The sequence below is a fragment of the Anneissia japonica genome, unplaced genomic scaffold (assembly GCF_011630105.1).
Source record: "Anneissia japonica isolate Jap-2015-1 unplaced genomic scaffold, ASM1163010v1 scaffold750_len1593409_cov174, whole genome shotgun sequence".
Classification (NCBI taxonomy): Eukaryota; Metazoa; Echinodermata; class Crinoidea; order Comatulida; family Comatulidae; genus Anneissia; species Anneissia japonica.
The window spans coordinates 396839-410028 of NW_022756705.1; the positions used below are offsets into that span (position 1 = coordinate 396839).

Genomic DNA, 13190 nt, shown 5'->3' on the forward strand with positions numbered 1-13190 from the left:
ACACACGTTTATCTAATCATTTCAACTGTTTGTATTATATCCCATCTGGAATTATATTCAATGTAACGTGTAGTAGTAGAAGTAGTAGAAGTACCGTAGTAGGCCTAGTAGTAGTAGTAGTAGAATATTAAGTAATACCAGATTGATATTGTCAGTTCTTTTATACAGTTTACCACGGTCATGATTAAATCGGTCATCATATTTCTAGGGGGCGGGTTGGGGTAAGTAATTTACGGAACCACATTAAAGTCGGCACATGAGTAACAAACTTCAAGGTGTAACATGGTGCATTTAATTTCTTTATAATTATTAATAAAACATTATATCAATTTAACGTAAATAATTATCTTAACGAGGACGTCATATTCTTCACAGAGAAATCATGCATAATTTCTAACCCCAAATACAGTTGATCATCTACAACAATAAAATAGAAGATTTACATAAATTTGTCACGCATAAGCCACTCAAATATGGGACTTTAACGTTAGGAATGAGTTCAAATTCGAACTTCTGGGTGAGCAAAATTTTAAGGCCGATGAAATGTTTAATCACACGCACACTCCCGCCAATACGTGACCGGGTTCACTCAATCCCAGCAGACATGGTTGCGTTCTAGCGTGATCGTGTGACCATTTTTTAGGAATGAAAACTCTAGGCCTCTCCTTTAACTTGCACTCTAGTAAGCCTATTTATAACCACTCTATGTACATGCATGATATCTTACGTCACTGGCACTGAAATTCCAAACTACTACTAATAACACAACACTGATTCAATTTACACGAATGAATGATTAATTTACAACTTAACTTCATTATACTTTAAACAAATTCGAAGTCTTCCATTCAATTAAGTCTTCGGCTCATATTTTGTTATTTTAATCAATTTATTATGAAATAAATTTGTTTTAACAACTGACTTTTAATCATCTAATGGTATTGTGAACATTTTAAGGCTAAACGACAAAGAAAATTAATATTCAGCTGAATTTTGGTGAGTTTTTTTTTAGCATAACAGTTTCGTAGAAATATCTTCATAATAGATGTTGAGAGAAGAAAAATGACAGCACAAATACGTGAAGATACAAGAAACACTAATTAAAATAATTTCCTATAATTCGTTTAGATAATAATATGTACATTAATATGTCGCATTTTAGAGTTACTGTAAACGAAAGAACACGCCCTCTTAAACTTGTGAATTACAGTACGTGGCATAGAGACTTGGGCACAGGTCATTTCTTCTTCTTCTTGTTTTTTCTTATAGATTGAAACGGACGGCAATCAAGATCAAAGATAGCATGATCTCTTATTCAGTAGAGAAAATGTGTTCAAATTATTTGGCAATCAATTAAAGCAACAATGTTCAATGTGCAGGTTTCGGTATTGCCATAGATCCCCTACAACATCGTTAATGAGAACAATTCTAGAAAACGTTTATTGTACTGTATATTCCCCAAAAACAGTTCTTTAAAAATGAATTTTATGCCTAAGAAAATAATTTATTAACATATTTGTTCCCTATCTTGTTACCATAAGTATCATTTAAACTAGGCTCTACTTTCTCTGCTCGTATCCACTTCGTTTTCGATTAAAGAAACCGCTTCGTTTGGCTGATGTAAAATCGCCTCTTTTATTCCAGTCCTGTGACGGTACGTCGTACATCGGACTTCCCGAGCGCCTGTTGAAAAACCCACTTCTTTTCGTTTGGCTTCCTTGCAAATATTCATTTCTTAAATGATTCAAATAGTTGATAATCTCTTCGTGTTGCGCAATTTGCTCTTCAGCAAGCTCAGCAATGTCGCCCTCATCCGGCCATATCTTTGGTATACCAAGCCCAACTGTGTTCTGTATCTGTAACAACAAATGCAAGGAACAATTACAACGACAACAAGAATAATAATAATAATAAATAATAATAATAAATAATAATAATAATAATAATAATAATAATAATAATAATAATAATAATAATAATAATAATAATAATAATAATAATATCGCTGAACATTGCATCCTGATTGATTGAGTGATTGATAAAAAATAATAATAAATAATACGATAAAAACAATGACGACGACGATGATGATGATGATGATGATGCTGATGATGATGATGATGCTGATGATGCTGATGATGATGATGACGACAACGATGATAAGGATAATAATGATAATTGTAATGATGATGTTAAATCAAAATTCAAATCAAATAAAAAAATGACATTGTATCACAGGAACTACAATGAATCAAAATAATATTCCAAATTATCACCAAACCAGATTTGTTCCCATTGATTCTTAAAATGGACATCGGTTAGGCCTATTGCGTGTGCTACATCATATCAATCGATTTTGTTAGTTTGGATTTCTTTATTTTCCGTACTTTTATATGGGATTCCAATCCATACCGTAGCCTGCACGCATCTTGATTTATAAGTCACTATAGTCATTATGATGTAATTGTCTCATATATTTCTAAGTAAATAATCTGAATTAGTAACTATATCAAAAAATTCAAACTACAGTCAAATATAATGTACAATATCTTATGTTTTAGCAATTATATGGTATAAAATTCAACAATATTTATGATTTTATTATGACCTAAAACTATGCATAATGTTTATATTTACCTATATTATAATGTTCATCTACATTTACATTACATGATTTATAGTTGTTACCGAAATAATACAATCCCTCGCTATTATTAGTTGACTGTTATTTTGACATTAAGCTGGCAAAGAGGCCTGTCTCTAGAGCCTCATGCATAGGGATTACAACACTAAATTTAAAGCATATTCTACGGGAACACGACCCCTTATAAACGTGTCAGCGCATTCGTCGTCTGTGTTGAAAACCCCTGTATAATCATTGCACATAAAAATTAAAACTGTTTGATATATGGAAAAGCGCTTATTGTAATAGATTTGGATAATGTTCACGTGCGGAATTGTCGTATTAACTAGTGTTATATCGTTAATCAACAACTGCACAGTGATAAATTGCATAATGTTGTAATTTCATGAGAGAACATTCGTTCATTGCCAACAGATCTATCATCGAACGTGGTCTGACAATAAAAAACACTCGCAAAAGTTTCTACGATGGCTTTGCGGACACAGTAATAATAATAATAATAATAATAATAATAATAATAATAATAATAATAATAATAATAATAATATTAATAATGATGATGTTGATGACACAGTGATGTTGTTGATGATAACGATAATGATGATAATATTGTTGTTGTTGATAATATTGATAATAATAATAATAATAACAATAATAATGGAATAACTGAATACATTTACAATTTTTGTTTGTATTAATCAATAATTTCGATATCACAAATTATTATTATATTATGTATTATATGTTAGTAGTTATTTGCTATATATATATATATATATTGTATATAAACAAATAGATATATGGTATATATATGTATATAGGCCTATAATATAATATAATATTATAATATATTATATTTTATATTATATTATATTATATTATATATTATATTATATTATATTATATTATATTATATTATATTATATTATATTATATTATATTATATTATATACAGGAGCTATATAAGCCTACTATATAAGTTGAATTCTAAGGTACACGTTATTCTGATGCCTTATTTTTCGAGACGGATAGCAGATTGCATAAACGAGCTTCTCTACTTGTAATGTATAGGTTTCTTAACCTTTCTGTGCTATCACTGAATTAGTTCTTATAAATCTGAAATTAGTGTGATTTACTTCACTTGTGTATCTTGATGTATACATCATATTTAAGTGACTTAGGCCTATATTTGAACGCCTTTAGCATTCATTTGACTTAGAATATGAACGTATATATCATCTTCTGTTGATTATTATTATTATTATTAGGCCTATTATTATTATTATTACTGTTTATTATTATTATTATTATTATTATTATTATTATTATTACTTGTTGTCATCCTTCTTCTCATCTGTTATTTTCATTTATTTTTTACTTACTTGTCCCGCTTCGAATTCTCCAATATCTTCTGTATTGCCAACGCCAGCCATCATGGCACTGATCATCAGCGCAAACAAAATCGTAGGCCTATACATATCTTTTTTATCTTTAGTGTCTCTTTCGGATATTTTTTTATCTGAAAGTAAAAATTAGGAGAAATGATTAACTGATCTATGTCGGCACATTTGTCCGATATTTTCAACGTTATAGAAGGCCAAGTTCTGTAACCCGGGACAGAGAGCTAGCTGGGACAGCGTCTTAGACATTATTGTTAGTTCCATGGATCTTAAACTTGATTTGATAAACACACTATTGGTTGATATAATGGCGAATTAGATCTCTTAAATGGGCTCGTGGGAAATTTGACATTGCAGATTAATTGAATAAAACGGTTAAAGGATTCCTAACTCACTCTTTATGCATATGAGTTGTTTTCTTTCTCAGTTTTCCAATTACGATCGATTTTTGAGTGTTTAAGACATCATTGTAGGCTCTGGTTCAAATTAGTAACAATATTCTTAGACACTACACTCACTTTACTGGTATATTTGTTTTTAAAAACTGACAGTTACCAGAATAATACATACTCTCACTGAACAACCGCTTTGAAAATGGTTAGGATCAATTACTTGGTGACAGAGAAATCAATTTCATTTATCCTTATTGAAGTCCTCTGATTTCAGTCGTGTGTATAATTTAAAAAAAAAAAACCTATATCATGATTATTTGTCTATCCTTTATACCCTGTCTTACCCCTATCTTACAGAAACGTACGAAACGTGGTAATATATAGATTTTGTTTGCTCATACAACGTTCATAATATTCTCTTATTAATGAATATATATGTTTAAAAGTGTACTGTTATGGTTAGCTGAACTCGCTTGCGATGCGTTGTACACGTACGTTAGTCTCTAAATCAAATACACGACCTCATCCGAAACAAATTGTTGTTAATATAGTGTCCCGTAACTGTCAAAAACACCTCATAAGCTAAGCTTTCCTAATTCTAGATGTGGATTTAAAAGAGGATTTCAATTGAGGAAAATTGTATTTTTTTAATCACGTTACGTGAGTAAATTAACGTCAAAGATATGTTGAAACGTAACCTTTCCTAAATGATCGTTGGGTCCTATATCATCAGGTTATAGACATGACGTCACATACAATGAGGTGTAAATAGGGACATTTTTAATAAATTTAAAATAATAATAATAATAATAATAATAATAATAATAACAATAATAATAATAATAATAATGATATAATAATAGTAACAGTAATAATAATAATAAAATAATAATAATAATGCAATCAATGGAGATTTGTAGCATGCCACATGGTAATGATAATAACATTAATAATGATAATAATAATAATCCGTATAGTCAAATATTATAAAATGTATCAGTTATTTTTCTTTCAAATAACTTTAAATCAGATATGCTTTTGTTTGTTGATGCAAATAACACGTTTTTAGTTATCTTTACTTACCACTAACTATAACATACATACTTATAGTAGGCAAATGTATATATTATACATAAATACATATAGGCATATATATATCTCTTATACACATCTATATATATATATATATATATATATATATATACATTAACTATTCAGGATTCTCGAAAATTGTATTAATAAAATATTGTTATTATGCCTTGTCCTTTTTTCCTGATGTATTTAATTTAGGCCTAAGTTGTTTTGAGGGGAAACGAATCGATAACGATTTGATTTATTCAGGATACATCTGTCTTCATCAACACTAATGGACTTAATTTGTAAATATAATCCATAAAATTGAAAAAAAAAATACTGAAATATATAGTGGTTTACTCGCACTACCACTTGATTATGGCGCATAAAGTGGTTCACTACGGCTAACATGTGCGTCTGTTTACAAATGAGGCTACGTGGCGTACCACAGACAATAGTATGTAGATATTAGCTCTGGATGTTTCATTTTATTGTACAATATTGATGAATTTATTAAAATATAATACCTTTTAAGTCAATTCTTTGATTTAAAGTGGTTCAGTAGCGACTGCAATGCATGTATCGCGCGTAAAATATTTCATAAAAGCCAGCGTGCGCGTCTGTATGCAAATGAGGCTACGTGGCGTAACACAGCCAATGATATATAGATATAAATCTGGATGTTTCATTTTAATGGGCATTATGTGGATGAATTAATTAACGACAGAACCACTTTAGTGCTGCGTTTGAATAGTTTTCACAAAACACGGCATTGAATCTAGTAAAGTGTTTTGTCATAATGTACAGTAATTTTATGCCGCTACCGTTTTTTTAATCTAGTAACATAATGAAATTCATTATCGACATAATATTCAATAATGTTATTATTTGTCGTATTGCTTACGTAACTTTATAGACGCTATATTATTATCTAAATGTGTATGTAGCTGATTTTGAAATCTACGTTTTTTGGTGCATCTTCTACCTTCAACTTTTAGATAAATTGGGTTCACGTTGAGATCATGTTAACTTGCGTATACATGCCACGTGACATTTTGTATGTTTAATGAAGTTGGCTCCAGTGATAATGTAAAAATAGCAGACAGCTTTTGTAAAAGTTGCGCTGTGAATACATGATATGAACTTAAAAAAAGATAACCCTTAATGAATATATAGTATGGTATTTCTCGTATCGTTATCTTTGAATCCTCGATGTGATGTTGATTGGTGTGAGTTTCTTAGTTAAAAGTTAAAACAAGCAAACAATAGTCTATATAAACATATATTGTAACACAGTTACTAAAATATCTTGTACAGGTCCAAAATTTGAGATCTTAAAGGTATCTAGGACCTAAGTCTATACCATAGGCCTATAGGCATAGGTTTATTATGAATATTTAATATATTTTGAACGAAACGTATAAAATAATAAAACATTATTATAAATAATGTAAGGTTTTAAAATCCACATGTGAACGCATGAGAAAGTAAACAGTTGTTTTTTTATGTTTGTGACGTCACTATCCAGCAACTAATTTAGCGTATTGTCTATGTAATATTACCATTCAGTACACTTTGTTGTTTAGTTTTCTCGAGCATTTTGTTTTCACAGTTATCGTCAGCCTTTAATCTATCATAACATATTAAATGATTAAATAATTAATCAGCAGAGAGACACGATTTAAATAATGCAAGTATGAAATTTCGTTAGGTCTATACGAATGGACGTTACATGATTGTGTTTGTATTGACAAATGCACGCTGGAGAGCACAGAAGTTTTTTTTCACTGCTGTTAGAGATGCGGTCTGATGGTTAAGGTGCTTGTCCTGTAATCGCACAATTCTGGATTCAAATCCTTCAAAAGCCAGGATTTTATTCTCGCAGTTCCACTCCTATAAAGACCGGTGCAGCTACCTTCTCACGCACATGCATTCGTGGCAGCACATAGCTCTTTTGTGCGAAAGATTTACTAATCACTTTCGAAATTTGTGGCACTTACGCCAAATAATATATAATCTTTATATATATATATAATTTTTTGCCACGAATGAAAAATTTAACGAAAGCTATTCGCTTACGGACCAGGGACGTAGCCAGGATTTTGAAAGGGTGGGGGGGGGCCGTTATGTGAGGTACGTAGTACTGAGCTGTAATGGGGTGTTCCCCTTCCTACGGCTGGGGACGCAAAGGTCCGGGGGGCGAAGTCCAATGGCCCCCTGGGAGGTAGCGCACTCTGAATTTTGAAGGACTATTTTGAGATGATAAATGAAAATTGCAATAGATGCATCATAAATAAAATATTATTAAGCCAAACAATAATTCTATTAGTAACTCAATAGTGGCGGATCCAGGAATTCGAAAGAGAAGTAACCCAGGGAGGGACTTTCACAGATTGAGCGTCCACCCACTAGGGCTGAGGTAAGAAAATTTATGATTAGGGCACCTTTAGATGCCCGGAAATTACACTCTTGACTTAAATTTGAATATAATTTCCCCTTTTTTTTTGTTTCCCTAAAAAAAATGTAGGTTTGGGGGTGGGGGTGCTTGAACCTACCACTGCTTAAAACATTCTTTATCCAAAATAGTTATAATCACGAAAAATGGGCATGAAACACCAGATCACATCCTGAAAACAAATTTATGCACCCTCCCCTCAGCATTCACTAAGACATACTCTGAGTCACGTGCCGACTCGATTGAGTTTAATGTCATACCCATGGAAGGGCGCAGACCTGTTTTAAAAGGTTGGGGTGAGGAGACATTTTGTGACTCTACACCCATCTCATGGTTGATGCCGAGGTGCGGAAATTTGTGGAAATAGTACGTCTAGATGGCCAGAAATGACACTTTTAGTAAAATTCATCACCATCACTTCACCATTTATAGTCAAAATAAGCGCCAACAAAATTTCCATGATCTTTTATCAGGGAATTTTCGGCAGCCATAAAGATCTTATTAATATGTGTGATGTGCCATAGGAAACAAAAGCCGTGATTCCACAACGACCTCAGCCCCACCACGGTTGGGGCTGAGGTGAGCAAATCTGAGGAAATAGCACCTCTAGATGGCCGGAAATGATATTAACATGATAGTAAAATTCATCATCATGCCATCACCATTATAGTCAAAATGAAGCGCCAGAAAATTTCTCATGATCTTTTATCAGGGATTTTCGGCAACCATAGTGATCTAATTAATATCCAGGACAACTTAGGCCTAAGCTTTAACTACTATAATAATTATGATCAACAAATCACAACTTTTTTGTCGCCTTTAGCACAATTTTTAATACTATTAATATTATCACTTATTATCATTATCACCATCATCATCATCATCGTCATCATCATCATCATCATCATCATCATCATCATCATCATCATCATCATCATCATTATTATTATTATTATTATTATTATTATTATTATTATTATTATTATTATTATTATTACCACTAGTAGTAGTAGTAGTAGTATATTTAAAAAAAAATTAGAAACGCTTGCAAAAAGATAAAAACCAAACTGAACCATACAGTATCACCTTTTTGTATCTTAAAATATATGGCCTGGGATTTATGGATTTTTGTATTATCGTGTATAGTGATTGATCTAACGAATATTCCACTGGGTTACTATCAGGTTAGCGGGTGACTTTATGTATTGATAGACGTTTATGGTGGGTTTCTGTGACAGCACGGGTCACAAACCTATAGAAGAAGGAGCCAATTAAAAATTGTACAGCATTTAAATCAACACCAAACTATATGTATAACGTGTGCTGATGCATATTTACATATTTTAGAAGTCTTCATTTTGAGTAATACAAGAATATTGGCATGCACAGTTCCAGCTACGAATAGCTTATATTGAAAGAAAAGTAGATGCCTACTGATACATTGCCTCCGACTCCTTTAACTTTATAGGACTGTAATGTATATCACAAATAACACAGTTTGGCATCGCATATTAGGAGTTTAAAAAGCGCAAACATAATGAATTAAATTCCTAGAACGTATAGACAGAGGAGGACAAGGATGAACAAGCCCTTGGTTTGTTTTTAATTGCACTCAGCTCAAACTAACATATTTTGTACACGGAGCTAAAATTCGCTTAGAAGCGGTATGCAATAAACAGATTATGATTATTAATATTATTATTCAATGAAATTCAAAAGTTTTTTTAAATTAAATTTAATTGTAAATATTTTGCTATGTCATAATGTGTATTTTTATATAAATGATAATCTAATTGTTGTAACTTGTGATATTTTGATATTTTATTAAGTAAAATAATAGGATTAAGCTATTTGATGTAATTACTTTTATTATTTTTCTAGTTTGTAAAATAGAGTAAACATTTTTTACCTAAATAGTTTTATCATTTTTTCAATTCTATAATGTTTTACGGTTTTGTATTTCTGTGTTTTTAAATGTATTAAATGTATTCTCATTAATTCAACGTTAATGCTGCCAGTTGAGATCAAATAAAGTTGAAATTGATTATCATTATTATCGTCATCATCATCATCATCATCATTATTATTGTTAATAATAATAAATATTATCATTAAGAAAGCTGTGCTGCGATTTATTTTAAATTTTTACTATTTAACTTTTTCTATTTGCCTTGGTCGTATTTGCTCGTTTTTACTTATATATTTATTTTATGTATTCTTAAATCAGTGGAGAAACTTTGTACAGCAATTTAGTTTGCTTTTTGTTTATCCTGTCTCTGATTTTTGGTATTGTTATTTCTGTACGTTTTGTTTTTTGTTAGACGAAATAAATGAAATTAAATTAAATGAAAAAGAAAAGCTTAGCATGTTTACATTTTGTAACATACATAACACAATACAAACGGACTTTGAAGCTTCGTATGGCGTCACATTGGCAACAGTCATATCTATAACGAAACATGCTTCTAAATTGGGAAAATGTAAAAAACACTTATGTTTCTGTTGCAACTGTGCTCCTTAAACCAATATACGAAAGGTTACACAGTATAAAGAAAGATACAAAGTCTTATCCAGACGTTAGTCCAGATTAAGTAAATTGCACAGAACATTACTGTTCTCCGAGGATCTCCACTTTTATATAATTTAATCATCTCAATATGGTACAAGCGTTTTTAATATCACGATATCTGCATTTCCATTCGACAATTCTCATATATTTTTTGAGTTAAGTATCAATTTAAAGTAATTTTTGAAATTAAGTAAGACATTTTGATCCGAGAAGTAACAGACCCCACAATGAAATCGTATACTGTATAAAATGTTATGCCTATGGGATGTTCTGTAAATGAGGAAGACCTCTACCGTACCTTAGTTTTTATGAGTTTCATAACGACACGGTATGCAACAACAAATTTATACAGAACCCTACCCAGATTTTCTAGACTATATGATTTCCTTTAAAAAAATATCATGATAAATAATTTTTTAAAAAAAGATACACAGGTCTATATGCAAGAAATAATGATTGGTCTATTATTTAAAAGCTAGGCATACTGAGCTAATAAATTTGAACATTAAAATGTAGGTCTAATGTTTGTATCACTTACTTGGAATAATTTGCTAAGTTGCTACCTTCAATGAACCTTTCCGCTAAGCCCCGCCCCTTGGACAATGTTGCTTAGGCCTCACAAAAATACAATAGGGAGCTTTCGATTGCACGACGACGGTATGACGTAGAACGTAATGACGTCACTAAAAGTCACCTGCGCATGCGAGAACGTTAAGGTCACCTCGTCGAGTAGATTCATCCGGAACGCAATTTGGTCAAATCTACGTATGCAGAGAACGTAGGACGCCACGTAGGACGGTCACGCATGAGTGATTCCGTTCTAGCGTCGCGTGTCGTCGCACAAATCGAAAGCTCCCTAATGTTAACGTACTAACACGTGCATTTGTAGGTCAACACGTGTGTTTGCGGGACAAGTGCGTTTTCAAGGCGGTGTCCTGATTAGATTGCCCTGACAATTGTGATAGACCCTAAATCTTATTTATATCGAAACCTTATTGCAGAAATACCAGGATAGTGTCCGCTGGGGGTATAGTTTTACCAGTACTTAAGTTAGATAAGTGATCATGTTACTCATTATGCATGGGGCTTCATGATGTAAAAAAAATATAATGTTCTTTAATTCTGTTTTGTAGTTTTTGTCATACAAAATTCCTACCTACCAGAATATTTCAAATGAACTGTTGTCTGTCAGTTTTATTTATAATATTGTTTGATGCAATAATAGTATTAAAAAAAAAACAACTTAATGAAGGTTATACATATGAATTTGAATTTTGCAGTGTAAAAACAATTTTATTCACCAACCTATTGGTCATCATAATGTTTTAATTAAACTTTAATTCAAGTCTGTTCAAACATTTAATGTTTTAACCGATTTTTTTTATTATTTTACTACAAGCGACTTTAATGGGAATGTACCATATATATTCTGCCGGAGCTGTCAACGTTATCGATCATCGCACATTACGCTGTCTATGTAAGCATTGATTGAACATCTAAATCATCACGTTAAGGGATTTCCATTAACCAAGTCCACTTTAATGGCAGCACTATATTTATTTATAAACTGTGTACTTTTGTAGAATCCACTAACCGTGTTTAACCCGTGATTAGTTTCGTTTAGGTGGTGTGTTTAAAATAAATTATTAATACAGTTTAGAGACAAATACAGTTCAGAGACAAAGAACAATTCGAGATCGACGCAACGGAGAAAAGTGATACAACTCAACTGATAAATAAAGAAGATAAACCATATAATAGTTTGATAAAACTTCATCGGTTTTCACAATTAAGTAGGAAATTATTCTTTTGGGTAAAACCACTACGGTTACAACAACCGTATGATTACAATAAAAATATAAGCATAATGATTTTACCCAAAAGAATATTGCATATTATTTAACAGTACGCAAGGTTGTAGCTCGGACTCTCAACTCTGTGCAAGTCCTTTGCGTCCTTAGGCAAGGCACTTTCGTTTGTCTCTCTCTACCCAGGAGAATAAATAGGTACCGGCATATGCCTGTGAAGTTAAAACAGACTTGCTGTGTGAGAGAAGTGGTGAACCTCCCATAGCCTTACACAGTATGGCTAAAACGCCAAAAGAAAGAGGGAAGGCCTGGGCACTCTGGCCCGTGAGTACAGAGCTTCAGATTTCGATCTTAAAAGAAAGGCGCAGTATAAATGCATCCTTGTACTAATGCCAGCAATCACATAACCATCAGTAAGACTGCAAATCCAAACTGCTCTAATGTTCTACAATAACATTATAATATACTTTCAACATTTTGATTTTCCGATCGTAAGCTCATACATGACAGTTAAAAAGGACATGCAGCCCATAAAACATTCTGATTATTATTCTGTGTACACAATTCAAATTTAATTTGTTATCGCATACATCAACCAGTGCCAAGTTTTCTGCGGATAAAATTTACTTCCATTTAATTTAATTTTTTACACAATACAAAGTGTACTGTACATTGGTAGCGAGGTCACTTCACACTCTCAGATTCCTCTTCTTTAACGTTTAAAGTTAGCCCTATATATCATTATAACATTACCGCATTTAAAAGTTATTATAAGTTATGTACAGAGCGTTACCACAGTACGATTTAGAGTTTATCTCTTCACACGTGTTACATTATATATATATATA

General features: G+C 31.7%; 1 protein-coding gene across 1 annotated transcript in view; it reads right to left on the bottom strand.

The window, feature by feature from the left end:
- Positions 1–269: 269 nt before the first annotated feature.
- The window catches only part of LOC117124352, a 25346-nt gene continuing 12425 nt past the window's right edge, over positions 270–13190 (bottom strand). The window contains exons 2-3 of the mRNA XM_033270566.1: positions 4027–4163; positions 270–1856 (exon numbers count right to left, since the gene is read on the bottom strand). Of these exons, the coding sequence (XP_033126457.1) occupies positions 1560–1856; positions 4027–4122 (393 nt within the window). The 5' untranslated portion in view covers positions 4123–4163 and the 3' untranslated portion in view covers positions 270–1559. The remainder of the gene's footprint in view (positions 1857–4026; positions 4164–13190) is intronic.